Source organism: Montipora foliosa, chromosome 6 (genome assembly GCF_036669935.1).
Source record: "Montipora foliosa isolate CH-2021 chromosome 6, ASM3666993v2, whole genome shotgun sequence".
Classification (NCBI taxonomy): domain Eukaryota; kingdom Metazoa; phylum Cnidaria; class Anthozoa; order Scleractinia; family Acroporidae; genus Montipora; species Montipora foliosa.
Genome location: NC_090874.1, coordinates 65,556,765 through 65,572,770, shown reverse-complemented (window position 1 = coordinate 65,572,770; position 16,006 = coordinate 65,556,765). Strand labels below are relative to the sequence as shown.

General features: G+C 40.5%; 1 protein-coding gene across 1 annotated transcript; it reads left to right on the top strand.

The window, feature by feature from the left end:
• Window positions 1-12,482: 12,482 nt before the first annotated feature.
• On the top strand, window positions 12,483-14,882 carry LOC138005925 (tigger transposable element-derived protein 6-like). Its single transcript, XM_068852098.1, has 2 exons — window positions 12,483-13,977; window positions 14,557-14,882. The coding sequence occupies exons 1-2, from the start codon at window positions 12,483-12,485 to the stop codon at window positions 14,880-14,882; spliced, it is 1,821 nt and encodes a 606-aa protein (XP_068708199.1).
• Window positions 14,883-16,006: the final 1,124 nt, after the last annotated feature.

The following is a 16,006-nucleotide window of genomic DNA, read 5'->3' as shown; positions in this document are numbered from 1 at the left end:
CATTAAGCATAGTTTATCAGATATCGTTTAGTTCCTTATATCTGCAATACAGTCACCCGTAGATCGCACAGCAACTTCACCCTCTAGCGATAAATTTGGCAGGGCAGAATGACAGGTATAGTTGAGTATCATCTGCATGGCCATGATCCTTGTTGTAGTCCATATTCAGCTATAGGAAGATTACGAGAAATTCCATTATCAATGGAGACACGCTGAGACCAATTAGAAAGATAGGACTTCAACCAGGCCAGAGCATTATCTTCAGTTCCAAGATCACACTTTAAACGATCAATCAGCATGTCGTGATAAACAATATCATCAAATGCAGCATTCAAATCAAGAAGAATAAGCAAGGTCACGTGTTGTTTGTCAGTATCCAGTGAAAGATCGTTTTTAACTTTTAATAAGGCTGTTTCGGTGCCATGCTTATAGGCTGATTTTAAGAGTGAATGCAATTTATGTACTGAATTACCTGCAGACACGCTGCTGCTCTCTCAGACAACTTGGAGATATATGGTAGATTCTTCACACTTCTGAATTGTTTAAAATTAATGTAACATCAAGGCCAGGCTTTTTCAACGTAGGGAGAACAAGAGCTTCAGTCTTTCCAAGCATCGTCAAAGCAACCTGACTTGACTTTGGTCAAATCATGCATTTCATCGTCCGTCAAGTTCTTAAAGTCAGAAAGCGAAGCATCAGCATAAGAGCATTCATCTACCTCGACTACCAAAGGTTTTACATTCCTGTTATCTAGGGATCTCTGCATGTTTTTTTAATTTTCCTGGTAAAGAAATCTCGAAAGTCATTCGCAAGAAGGTCAGAATTCCCATTATGTGGAAATGGGACACAAGAAGGCTCACACAGCAAAGCCTTTGTGGCACGAAATAACTTTCTCTGATTATCACAGTTCTCCGTAATGTAATTGGTGTGACATTTCCACCACAAGTGGTCAGTGTGTCACATGTGGTACGAAACATACAAGTGCATTACATAACAAGCGCGTTCGCAAAAATAACGTACCATTTTACATCACATATTTTTATTTCAATACACTCAATACTTAAAAACTGTAATACAATTTATTAATTATTATTCCACATTGTAGATTCCTAAATAACTTGGTATGGCGACTAAGTATGGCTAAACGTATCTTCTACAAGTAACTAGAAACTTACAGTATATATTTTACTGAAAATTTGACATATTTAACGTCTGAATTTGGGCAGCTATTGGGCATTTTAGGATTGTGTAACTCGTATACGTACGTATGTATACGTAAGCTGGATCTTGCACCATCATTTATCAGGTGCCAAAAGACTTCGGTTTTTCGGTTTTGATGTTCATTGCGGTTTGCGGATTTTTCGTTTTTTAGCATCTGGTTTTCGGTGTTTATAGAAGATACGAGCGGTTTTTCGGTTTTCTTATCCTATGTGCTTTTTGGGTTTTTCTATTTTGTCCTTTTTGGGCTCCGGTTTCTCTTAGATTTGAGCGGCAATTGATCTCAAATAGAGTGTTATTTATTTATTTATTTATTTATTTATTTAATCTTTATTTAACCACGGTGCAATTCATCAGCAATATAAAAACCATATTTACAATTAAAATTTTAAAACCAAGTATAGATAAAACTATGTTAAGTACATTAACTATCTTAATCAATATCATAAAACAAAAGCTGCTTTCCATGAATGCCGTGTTTAGAATAATGGCCTAGATAACCTCTTTAATCAGTCGTTTGAATTGATTGAGGGACTCTGCTTTCCTTAGTTCTAATGGCAAACTGTTCCACAAAACTGCGCCACTATAGCTAAAGCTGTTTTTTGCAGTAGTTTGTGCGCGGTTGCGGAACATTTACCTTATTCACAGAGTCTCTCAAACAAAAACTGACCAGAATTGCGATGGACAAATTTCAAGCAGAGATACTCAGGTGCTAGTCCCTGTAGGGACTTAAATACCATTGTTGCTCTTTCAATTTGCCTTTGAGAGACCAGGGATTTCCATCTTAAGAGCTCAAATAAATTGTTGACATCAGTGCCATAGTTAGAGTAGGTCAAGACACGGGCTGCTCTGTTTTGTAGTTTTTGCAGTTTTTCCTGCAAAGTTACCCTACAGTTTCCTCAAACAATATTGCAGTAGTTGAAATGAGGTTGTACTAGGGCCTGATAAATTGAATGTAAGGTCCCATAGGGGACAAGATGCCTGTTTTCACTCATCTGAGTAACCTTGTTTTTCATCCGAAACAAAAGAAAACGTTTGAGTGATAATAGAGCTGAATTCGCGGAGACGTCACTCTATAGCCGCGAAAAGCTTTACGGAAAATGAGCCCATAAAGTCCGGGCTCGAGAGAGCGGCAGAAATAAAGCCTATGTCTTTAGCAGATACTAAAAAATATGAATGCTTTAGAAAAGTCCATGACATTCATAAATACTTTGATGAAATAAAGTGTTAGTGTAGTTTGCTCTGTATGCCCCACTTGTCACCATTGTATCGGTTTTCTGACGGTTTTGTATGCAGTTTTCGGTTTTGGCCGAATTTTTTTGCGGTTTTGCGGTTTTGGATGATTTTTTCTTCGGTTTTGCGGTTTCTAATACACCCCAATGCCCCCCTCATTAAAGTCTCCCAGCATAACAATAACGTATTGTTTGGGAAGTTGACGAATGTTATCAAGAACCAATTGAAAGTACTGTCATTATCAGGCGGCCTGTGACAAACCCCACAGAGAATATCAAGGTGTTTGATGCGGAATTCAATCCAAAGAAATTCCACGGCCACAAGTTCCAAATCTAATCTACGCTTGACCACAAGAGAGTTCGCCGTGAAAATGCGACACCTCCACCTACTCTCTGGTGCCTGTCAAGCCGGATAATAGGACCGTATCCCGGGATTTGTAAACAATCACTGGACACTCGATCGCTGAGCCATGTTTCGGTGACTGCAAAGACATCAAGCCCATTCTCCTTCACCAGTTCAGAAATCTCATCAAACTTTTCATCCCTATTCAAACTTCTAGCATTTAAATGTCCAAATTTGAAAAAAGGTCCTGGATTTAGTTCAACATAATTTGACAAAGCAATTCTCTGAACAATACAGAGAGTGATCCATAAGAAAATTAAAGCGGTATCCGCGCGATTCACAGAATAAAAAAACTTAAACAGCGTATCCGACAATAATTAAAGAGCCCAATAGCCGCTCTGAATGCCTCCAAACTAACCTCCATTATCATAAATTACAAGAAAATAAAACCTTACCTCTTGCTGCATGCTACCATAAAAGAACAAACAAACACTAAAACGAAAGTACAGATAAGTACAGACAAAATACAAATAAATAGAGACTAAATAGCAAATAATTACAAGCAGTATAATCCTACAAAAAGACACTTCTCATCGTCATAAATTAGACATAAAAAATTCAATTCACAAGAGTTCATGTTTTGTGAAGTCATATTGATTAGCAACTTGAAATCTTCTGCCATCTGATTTCCGTTTCACAAATATCTTTCCGTCTACAGTCCAGGTGGCATCTACATTAGTACACGTTACTCTAGCAGTGTACGATAATTTCTGGTTAATTTTAGTTAAATCTTCATTGACATAAAATCCCGATCCCTTAAGATTCTTTCTGTTCCGTAATATTGAAAGTTTATCTTTGTGGGTTTTCAATCTAACGATGATGGCTCTGTTCGTTCCCTCCTCTTTCTTACCTACAGGGATGGTCAAGGCTCTTTCGCTTTTTCCCATATCATGCACTGGAAGTTCGCACGCCGTATACTTATATGAAGATGCAAAGCATCCTTCGCCGGAGGAAGGGAATCAAGGTTCTTCTTTACCTTGCGAAATGCTGCTGCTCTCTCTTCGTTGATATCTACTCCGTCTGTCCCATGGTTGTACAGCTGGCAGACAAATGCTTCAGCGTCGGCCAAGACGCTTTCCTCTTGGGGACAATGTTCTCCTAGATATTGGATGATCTTCGATGAACTGTCAAAGATTTTCTAGGCTGATTGTTTACCGATAACACCGGCTGGTGTTGGCCAGCCGAAATATTTTGGTGTGGTCACGATCTATTTTGATCCAACGTAGAGCAAGTTTTGATAGTACACGGTTTTTGCAGTGGTTTAATTTTATTTCTTCTTCTTCTTCTTTTTAGACATGGTGCCCAGTTACTCGCGCGATGCGTGGACTGCCCAAGCAACTTTCTCGAAACTACCTGAGAGAAATGGCGAAATTTGCTTAAAAGTCGTTTATATGTTTTGATTTTCAAAACATATAAACATATAAACATATCTTCGTAGCAGAGATGTTTTCTGCACTCTCATCTGTCTTTTTGTTCGGCTGGTCTTTCGTTTGCTTTGTGCTCTTTGGCTGTTCATTATTTTGCCGTTTATCCGGTTTTTGGGAATTTCATAAGCAAACCTCAACGGCAACGGCAACGAGTACAATGGCTGTGTAAACGTGGGTTATAATTCTTTGTTCATTTCTTTGCTGTTCTTTACAAAACAACAACGTGAAATGACCACATTCTGCATATTCGAGAAAACGTGAACTACGACGGCCAAATTTTAGCATTTATTTCCTGATTTTGACAATGTCTCACAAATTCTGTTACGGATATTTCTGACAGTGGTAGACAAACTGAATGAATCTAGCGTCGTAGGTTGAATATAAAGTCCTTTTCAAATCGACTTTGTCTCCGGCGTTGTTGCCATTGTTCCTTAAACTAGTTTTTGCTGCCTTGTGGGCGAGCGTCTATCTGCCACTTTCGACCATCTGGTTACGCTATGTTTCGGCGTTTGTTCGCTTTGCACTCGTGTTTCTAATCATTTCTCTGTCGTTCATTCAGTTGTTATTGTTTGTGAAGGGTAAATCTGTCTCTTATTTAAACTCCTTTTAAAGTTTCGGGGTTCGGAGGACGCATTGGACGGGTGTAAGCCCGATCTTTGTAGGGGGAACTGGGGGCATGAGTGTGACACCTCTCAAAAGCCCGAAAATCCAAGAAGACACTGTTATGCTGGGTAAGGCCCCAGGATAATAAGACGAACGTCGAGGATGAGAGGGTAGGAAAGTCTTGCGCTGCAGAAATGCTAGAGAGGAGTTCTGAGAGCGGCCAGGGTTATGCTGCTGTTGAGTCTATTGAAACGGTTGGTTCCCAGTTACTTAGAGAAAGACGAAATCAGCCAAGAAATCATTTTCAATAATAAATAAAATAATAATAATATCTGACCACCATGACAATTGCTAAATAACGATTACGTGGCTCCGAGTTTTTTTCCAACACTCGATGAGGGTCTCAATGGGGTTAACTTTGAACCGTGAAACGTCAAAAAATGTTAGCCTTTATGCGTGAAAATGACTAAAAGATAACCGTTAGCCGTGATAAAAAACTGAAAGAGCATTTAGCGTGATTCTTTTTTTAATTATGAAAAGTGGGATAGGTAGTATTTAGAAATGTTTATATTTTGAAGAGACTTCAGAGCACTGGATGCCGTTTTAACTCCCTTGCTCTCGAGTACACCTGACGGGATAGAGCACCAAGAAGAATCACTCCGTCGATCACGACTCTCTGTTCTCTGTTGCTGAGGTAATCTTGGCACCAGTTCAAAAGTGCACCAGAGATACCAAAATTGCACAGTTTCTGCAACAGTACATCATGCGCTACTCTGTTGAAGGCCTTTGCGAAATCTAGGAATATAACATCCACCTGTCTGCCTTCATCCAGGGCTTTTGACCATTGATGATGTGAGAGTACCAGTTGGGTAGCGCAAGAGCGACACTTCACGAAACCATGCTGCCACTTGGTTAGGTACGGAGCCACGTGAGAGTAAATGGCATTATGGACAATTCTCCCTTGGCATTTGGCAGGAATACTTAATAATGAAACAGGGCGATAGCTCTCAACTTTTTCTTCCTGATATATAGTTATATTTCACCAGAAAGTAGTGAAAACTACAAGAAAGATTTGATCAAATATCATGTTGTGGAAATTAATAATTACTCTTTTATGTTAAGTGTTTTTCTTTAAGTCGGTAAATATTTTTTAACAACACAAAGAAACGATTTGCATACCATAAACTCGAAAGTTTTTCGCGTAACGTAAGCTTCTCCTACTCTTATAGTCTACTATCAACTGGCCTGTCCATTCCAAAGAATACTGCATGTTTAAAGTTCTAGTTGCGTTTTTAGATTTTGACAGCTTCTAACCTAAAATAATTAATTCCTCACAACAAAAAGGGCGACTTTTTGCTATTCGAGTCGGGGACTGTGTTGACAGTTTAAAGGCATGCATTTTGACCATAAAAAGGAACCATATGTTATGAACAAATACAGTTCCTTGGTAATGTGGCTTGTAATTAATCACAAGTTGTTTCCGTTTTGCAATACAATACAGTAAAGAGTTTTCTAACACATGGCCCTCTGTATATACCACAGAAGACAGACCACAACACCGGGAACTACATGCCCTACTCTTTGCGACAAGTGTGCGGCTTCTTTTACGTCCTACAGGATTATGAACATTGAAGGGTTGTGAACAGGGACCTCCGGCTTATCGTCCTTATCCGAGAAGGCTAGAGAGTCTAACCATTTGCAGATGTAATTACAAAGGCAGCACTTTCTCCTCAGTTATTTAAAGACTCTGAGTGTTGGTCCGGCCGGGAGTTGAACTCACGACCTCTCGCGTGACAGCCCGGTGCTCAGCCAACTGAGCCAGCGGTGCGCGGTCTATGATATAAGTGCATAATCGACTCACGCTATGAATTTATATGGCGACTGAAGCAATATCAAGAAAGATACTATTAAAGATCCGACGGGATCGGGGTACATCTAACATCAACAGACGGGTGGGAAGACGGAACGGAACGGACGGAACGACAGGAGACCAAGAATACTGACTTTCAATTAGTGATCTATTAAAACAAAAGTCAAAAGTGACCTAAATTATAGTTAATGGAGGGGAATGGTTTGGAAGCTCGGCAAATATCAAAGGAGGAAACAAAGCTGCCAAGATTTAGGTTGGAAAGTCCACGACCGTGCACAATCTTTTGTTTTTCGCACATACACTATGCAAGAATTACGTAACCAACACGTTTCCATTGGTTAGTTTCTCAGTACGGAGTAAACAACTATTGTGTTTTTTGCACGGTCAAGGCCAAGAAAGTGAACAAAAACCTACAACAAAGAAAGTTGTTGGGTTTCATAACCATTCCCGTCTATTAACTACGCCTAAATGACGAAGGATTGAAGAGATCCTCGCCCTTGCTTACTGATTGTCCGCTGATAACAGTTACTGCGAGCATCACTTCAATAATCTTTCTCGTCTACAATCCGCACTTCAAACACCTTGTTGATCTAAACGTATTACAAAAGTTAATAGAAGAATGATCTTCCTGAGGTATTGTTATATTTTACCAGAATGTAGTGAAAAACTCCAAGAAAGATTTGATCGAATATCATGTTGTGGAAATTTAACATTAATTATTCTTTCATGTTAAATGTTTCAGTTTTTTACGTCAGTGAATGTTTTTCAGTCGCATCTCAACAACGCAAACTAAGAAACTATTTGCATTTATAAACTCGAATTTTTTCGCGTAATGTTGACTGCTTTACTATTGCTAATATTAGGCTGCTTGATCAACGGCATCATTACTAACTCTACGATTATCAGTTAGTTGTATGTCGAACTTCAATCAGTTGCCGCCGAGATGCCTTTTTTAGTACTGTATTTTGCTTTCAGTTAGTCCTCTTTGCGTTCTCCGTCCACCAAACTGTTGCTAAGTCAGGAAATACTGTTGCCAATCTTACGACAACTACGCGGCGTTGTAACATCTTGTACGTTTACTCTGGACCATCAAAAAGGGTCGAAGCTATGTTGACAGAAATGAAGAAGCAACTCACTCAAATACAAAGTGATATCAATACAATCAAAGGCGCTAACAAGACCGTTAAAATAGGTAAGGCTGCCGTCATCGTCAATCAACTGTCCTCTAAAATGTACTTTACTGCAACCGGCGAAAAAAATCGTAACAATTGATGATGAATTCGCCCCGGATTTAGTAAATGCGGAAAGTTAAACGAGTGGAGGAAATCGCGAACCTGCGCAAGAGGAGAAGAAAGAAACAAATTCGGTACTCAATCGTGTTTTCGGCCCTCAATCGTTAAGTTAGTTAAGTAATGATCCGTGTAAGGTGGATAGCAATTTCCTTTGTTATGCGGCAACGGGGCTTTCCCCACATAGGAATGTTATTATTTTTACACAGAGAATGCATAAACCTACGCAATAAAATTCATTTACAGCCCACTTTGAAAGGGTGTTTTTTTTGTGTTAAAAGATTTTGACCAATCGCAAGAGTTGAAAACAAAGGCCAAGAAACGTTTACAATTTTACATGTTCCCCACATACGATTTCTGTGAAATTCATTTAAACTGAGACCAGATGAAAGATGGAAGATGGTTGGAAAGTAAGGATGAATATAATACTGCTCTTATGAAGTTTTGTTAACTTTTGCTGTTTAAGCCAATCAGAAGTAAGTACAGACAATAGAAAAGTTATCACCTTTTTGCATACCAATTCCAACATGTTCGTTGCCGTTGTTGCTATCGCTCTTATCTGGACCGTTTCTTAATTGCCTAAAATCCTTAAAAAAAAATAATCCTTTTTTCGGAAGCTTGAGTTTTAATGTAAAGAATAACACGTAAAGAATTAACAATTAACACTTTGGCGGAGATCTTTCTTTTCTTAATTTGAAATTCCTTGTTAATTATTCAAACAGTCAGTTGCTGCGCCTTATAATCTTAGTATTCAATGGCCGCCCAACCCGAGGATAGCTGTTTGTTATCGTAAACTTCAAGCCATTAATTTGGATAATCTAAGTCATGATATTTCTGTTTCACCACTCTGTCTCTATGACCAGCCTTCCCATAATGTCATCGCACTTTGTGATCAATATGACACTATTCTCTCCTCCATTTTGGATAAGCAAGCTCCCTTGGTAACCAAGACGATTGTTCAACGCCTCCCTGTGGTACACTAATGACATTCGTATGCAAAACAAAACCGCCGCCGCCAACTGGAAAGACGCTGGCGCCGTTCTCAGCTTCCTGTTGACCGTTCTGCTTTTGTTGATCAATGTTCCTTGGTAAAGAATCTTGTCTCAGTCAACGTCAAAACGTCCTTCTGCTCTACTTTGATTCATGATGCTGTTACCGACAGCCATGCCATTTTCAAGTCAATTGATCGTCTACTTAATAGAAAACCCGATAAACGTCTACCTCTTTGTTCTTCGTCAGGTGAACTTGCTAATAGATTTTGCCGCCTTTTTCATAAAATAAAATTGGCAAACTTCGTAGTGAGCTTCCTGAAGTCGATGTCCCCCATTTCTTCGCTGCGCTTAATACTCCTACGTTAGACTGTAGCCTAGAGTATTTTTCACCTACCACTGTCCATGAACTCTCTCTGATAGCTTGTCACGTTGGTGCCAAATCATGCACCTTGGACCGTCTTCCCTCATCTCTTTCCATAAGTCATGTTGGCCTTCTTCTACCTGTATGTGTCATATAACATTGTTCACGTTTCCTTGGAATCTGGTCGTTTTCTACGGTCTCTTAAATCTGCTGTTCTATCACCGCTACTCAAGAAGCCTTCACTTAACCATGATTTATTACGGAATTTTCGACCAATTTCTAATCTCAAAGTTGTCTCCAAGATTGTCAAGCAAGTCGTTGCTTCCCGCCTTATTCACTATCTTGAGCTGAATCATCTCGACGAACCGCTCCAATCAGCGTATAAGCGCTTTCACAGTTGTGAGACAGCTCTTGTCCGTGTCCATAACGAGACTTATTACGCGCCGTCGATAACCGTTGTTGAGCGGTTCTGCTACTACTCGATTTATCGGCCGCTTTTGATACTGTCGACCATAATTTGTTACTTAATAGACTGTAATATAAGTTTGTAATTCGTGGTAAAGCATTGCAGCGAGTTAAATCCTATCTTTCTCAACGTTCTCAGTTTGTATCTATTAACCAGGATAAATCCTCATCTCATGAATTGAACTGCGGCTTTCCTCAAGGCTCCGTGTTGGGGCCAGTCCTTTACCTTCTTTACAATATGGCTTTCTATCTTTACGCTGATAGTACTCAGTTTTGCGCCTTTCCTTCTTGCAACGATGGCCTGGAATTACAACGTACTTTGAGTAACATCGAAAAATGACGTACATTTATGGATGTCAGCCAACAAGCTTAAACTAAACAAAGATAAGACGGAGCTGGTTTACTTTTATTCCAAATACAGTCCACAGACCGCTTCATTTTGGTGCTGATCTCATCCAGCCGTCTCAAGATGTCCGAGACATATTGGTGTTATTTTTGACTGTACTCTTTCAATGTGACATCAGGTTAACTCCGTCGTTAAGTCTACATTATACCATCTACGGAGCATTGCTCGCATTATTTATCTCACAAGACCATTGAGCTCCTTGTCCACGCTTTTGTCGCATCAAAGTTAGACTTTTGTAATTCTCTGCTGTATGGCATTCCTAAACATCTGCGACGGAAGTCACAGTCCGTTCAGAATACTGCTGCGCGCTTGGTGACATCTTCTTCAAAATACAATCATACAACTCCTTTATTGATGCAATTGCAGTGACTCCCTATTGCTTAACGCATTAAATTTAACCAGGGGGCCGTTCGTATCGTGGATATAGGGAGTCCTAACGCAGAATTGCAATTAACAATTTCGTGGGTTTCGATGCGGACTGATATGCAACCCAGTGGTTCTTTGAGCTATTGGATTGCCTCTGAGGCCTGTAACATATTAGGATCCAGGCCTCTTATATTTTGGGGCCTGCGTATTGACACCGTTTAGAAATGGCGGGTTTTCGTTGTTTACAGCTTTCAGCTCCGAAATAGTACAGTTCGGGAGACGAAGATGACGCTTGTAGGCCCTGTGGGAGAGTATGTGGATGGCAAACAAACTATTGCAAGCTATGTGGAAAGTGTAGAATTATAGTTTGCCGCGAACTATCTCGAAAAGAACAATGAAGTTGCTATGTCACTTGCTGTTATAGCGGCCGATACGTATGGAGTTCTTCGGGCGAGTTAAAAGAAGTTTTGATTTAAGCATTACTCTCCAACACCCATTTTGATAGCGGAACGTTTTAAATTACATCGTCGCAACCAGCTTGACAGTGAATCTGTTTCTCAGTTTGTGGTTGAATTAAAGCTACTGGCATCGAAGTGTGAAATCGGAGTTTTCCTTGAAGAATTGTTGCGAGACCGACATGTTTGTGCACTCAAAAATATACCAGTCAGAAGAGGTTGTTAGCGGAGAAGGAATTGACATTCAAGAAAGCATTTGAGACAGCACAATCCATGGAGTTAACTAACAAAGATGATGCTCGTGACGTCATTGCGACCGGAGACTAGTGATGACTTTAATACAGTCAACCCTCTCATAGCGACCACTTCTCGTAAGCGACCACCTCCCGTAAGCGACCACTTCGTAAACAACCGCTTTGTCTCAGGTAAATACTGTTCCCAGAGCTCTCTCGTAAGCGACCACCACTCAAATTTCTAAAGCGACCGCGACCACTTTTTAGGCCAGAAATTTGACATATTCTTTTGTTTTCTGTTTCTGGTAAGCAACCACCCAACATAATCATGTATGATCGTTAGTGAATCACCACTCAGAAGTTACAAAAGTTCAATTTTTAATGACGCTACCCCGGACTGCTGACAGATAATAACTTTTTACATTAATTGCTACAGTGATCTGTTCCAAAATGATATACTGTCAGTACAAAGTTTCATCAGAAGAATGCATAGATTGCCCAGGCGCTATTCAATGTGAAATATGCCAGTGCTTTCAATCTTTTCTTTAAGCCATGGAATAGAAATGTCATTGTCTCCGTAGAAAATGTAACTGCAGGGAATTTCCAGTCCATAACCTGCTCCTCGATTTACACGTTTTCCTGTTATAATGGCCTTTCCATTGTTGGTCCTTCGTTTCAAGAATTTGCTAACATAGTGAGACATTTGTAATGGTATGTGGCCGACAATTTCGTCTTCTTTTGACACGGTATTGGGATGTTCGGCTTCAGTAAAATTTCTTGACAGCGGCCTCACTACTGCAACTACATTTCCATCTTTTTCATTCAGTGGCTAACGTTTCAGTCTACGTTGCTCACCAATTTCGGGAACCCATGTTGTTTCATACTTGTAGACATGATAACCTCGTATGAATGAATGAACCGTGATGCTTGAAAATTTATTTTTGTCCATGTCGACTTCAAACGGAGCGAATCGATGCTGAATGATAAGCAAATGACGAAGATTTTCAGTTCTGTTACTGCACGTGTTACACGTTGGTTGCGTGGTGAGTGTTCAAGTTTGATTGGCATCTGCAATTTGTATCCTTAACGCGTGAGATAAAGATAAAATACTCGTGGGAATTTCCCACATTTGTACATGCACGTGTGCTCAACAGGGTTAAAGATGAGGAACTGTGTTAAATGCTCAAGTCTTACGAATTATATTTGTCTGAAGTGTGCAAAACCTGTCTGTAACAAGTCTAAAGCATGTTCATCCCCTGCTGATGAAGACAGCCTGGGCTGGAAAGCTGGTGTATCGGTGGCTTATTGCGTTTCTTGTTCTGACGTGCCGACCCCGAAGGTGGCCAAGCAAGCAAGAATTCCAGTTAAGGACATCAAACCAGTTGCAAAGAAATTCTCAGCGAAGAAGCCACCAATGCCCCCACAAGCTAATGATGGTCAAAGGAAATGTCTTTCCCTGAATTTTAAAATAGAAGTGATCCGGAAATCTAACGAGGGTAACAGCACGAGAAAGTCAGCGAAAATATTTCATTGCGGGAAAACACAGATTGTCAAAATCCTGAAGCAGAAAGCTAAGATTCTCGAATCGTGGAACTCTAATGAAGGAGCTCAATCTCAAAAGAGAGTGAATGTTGAAAAGTATTGCGAAATCAATGGTTTGTTGTGGAAATGGTATACCACAGCAAGAGAGTCAAATATCCCTGTTGATGGCCCCATGCTGGTCGAAGAAGCGCGAATCATAGCTGAGAGAATTGGAGATGACACATTTAAAGGAACAAGTGGTTGGCTAGATAAGTGGAAAAAGAGACATAACATCGGCCAAATGAACACTGCTAGGGAAGAGGGAGATGTAAGCCAAGAGACGATAGACAGCTGGAATGAAAGATTGAAAGAGCTAACTAGGAGCTACTCACCGAGGGATATATGGAATGAGGACGAAACTGGCTGTTTCTGGAAGGCGATGCCTCAGAAATCGCTCTCTGAAAAGGGGAAACGCTGTAGGGGCGGCAAGAATGCGAAGCAACGAATAACTGTTGCATTCTTTGTGAATGCAGTGGGCGACAAAGAGGCCCTTATTGTGATAGGAAGTAGCAGACGACCGCGCTGCTTCGCACGTTTGGCAAATCCATCATACCCCTGCGGTGCCCAATACTTCAGCAACGAGGAGGCTTTGATGAGAACCGAGATAATGGTTACTATCCTTACCAGGTTGAACAACCGTCTGAAAAGAGAGGAAAGACATATTATCCTTTTCTTAGACAATGCACCATGTCATCCACCCACGCTGACAGACATGTTCTCCAACATTAAAGTGGCCTTTCTACTAAAGAACACCACATCGCGCACGCAGCCCCTGGATGCAGGTATAATCAAGGTGTGGAAGATCTACTACAAACGGAAGTTGCTGCGGTATATCGTTAGTCAAGTTGATGAAGAACACTCTGCCAGCGAGATAGTAAAGTCTGTGAACCTCCTAATGGCCGTGCGATGGATGGTAAATGCGTGGGACGAAGTCAAGTGCGATGTAATCAGTAAGTGTTTCAGACATGTTGGAATGTACCCCTCAGCAATGGATTTGGATGAAGATGACGATGACCCGTTTGCCGGCGAGGAGTTACTAGACCTTGAAGCCCTGGTGCAGAAGATGTCTAAGAAAGGTATTGACGCTGCACCCTATGCTGTCTTCGACGATGATGCGGACGCCTATTTAAACAATAGAGTGTTTCTGTCGAGGAACTATCGGCTGATAGTTGCCCCGCGGAAATTTGATGTTTTTAAAACAAATATTTGCCCGAGAAGCGAAGCTTCGAGGGCAAATACGCTAGTTTTAAGAACATCAAATTTCCAAGAGGCAACTATCAGACCGATAGTTCCGAGACATAGACACTCTATTGTCTTTATTGTTCACTACTAAATTTTCTTCCGCGCGCCAGCTCAAAAATCATGTTGAATTATTTTCAACTTTATTAGACGAAAGCCGTGTCAGCCAATGTAAAATTTGAAAAAGAAAACAAACAAAAACCCTCTTAATACAATTTCGATTGTTTATTTTCCATAAGGCCGCTTGTTTACAGAGGTATTTTCAGCGGACGACTACTATCCGTCCGGTTATTTTCCTCGGACGGGCACTATGGGCTGATAATGTCTCTCCGCGGACGAACACTATCGCGTCACGTGATCAATTTAAACCGATAAGAATTGGAGAAAATTTAGTGATGAACTATAATACTCCTTAGATCCCGCCGACCCTGACTGGAGGGAGACCTTACGAGATGAGGTTATCACTACTCACTCAAACAGCAAGAAGACGGAAATAGCAACTGATTCCGACAGTGATGATAGCAGTGACGATGCTCCCTTACCAATCCCAGCGGTGCAAACAGTTAAAGGAGCACTTGATCTCGTGCGTCAGATCGCTGAGTTTGCAGATTACCGGAGTTGCGAGGAGTTGTCCACTGCAGTCACGAAAGTGTCTGAAATCCTTGTTGACATGAGGCTTAAGTCACAGAAGCAATCGAGCATTCTAGATTTTGTGGATAAGCGGTCGAATGCGACCGAGTAATGTAAATACATTATCAAGATTTCAAGTATATGCACCCCATGTTTGACGTTGTTTTCCTAGGTTTTGTTCGGTTTAAATTTCAGGTGATTTTCATTAACGTGAGACACATTGACAAGTACAGACACTCCACTCTACTTTTCCCGAAACCTGTTGCATGTGAAAAAAATCAAATAAATTAGTTTCTATTTGCCTAATTTTAGCTGATTAGATAATATGTTTATGTAATTAATTGATCAATCCAATTGTTACACTTATTTTGTTTATCTTTCCCGTAAGCGACCACTTTGTCGTGTACCAAGGGTGGTCGCTTACGAGAGAGTTGACTGTAATTACTCCTTTCCAGGCTTTGCAGTAACTATATACAATATGAATACTAATACTAATATCAGTCCAAAAGCAATAAAATATATTATTATCTACATATCTACGCCTCATGGACAGGGGCGGTTACGGATCTTGATGGTCTTCACCGGAGCGTGAACATCGAGTACTTGACGAAAGACATTATCGAAAATAGCAAGCTTGTTGTTTACATCAGAGCCAGCAAATAATGGGAGCAGGGAATCCGAACGCGAGGCTAAATCGGACTAGTCAGTAAACAAGGTCTGCAAAGTTGCCACATTGAGGCGTTCACAAGAAAAATATTTTATTTGGTTTTGTTGTGGTCAAAAGCATTCTCCGTCAGAGTGCTGTTGCAAGACCGCTCAGTGTGGCAAATGTAAAAAAGGGCCATATTGCCAAGATGTGCCACCTGAAATGAGATGCTCAAAATACGTGTTATGTTGAGGATGTTTCGCGGTCGGATACAGCTGATATGGAAATGTGTGGTCTTGGTACCTTGGTCACTGTACTCTCACTTCTAAAGATCAGCGTGGATCGGGTTATCAGGTGCAGCTGTTGATGTAGAGCAAACTAGTCAGAAGTGAGGTGGATAGTGGATCTGCTGTGCGTATTGTTTCTGAAACGGTTTACAAGAAATTAGTTCTGCAGGAACATCTGCCATTCAAGCCAACACATTTTTATTTGAAAAGATACTCGGGTGAGTAGCTATAGTTAGCCTTGTTAGGGGAAAGTCAAGTAAGGGTTAAGTATCAAACTCAGGAATTGCAACTACCTCTTGTTGT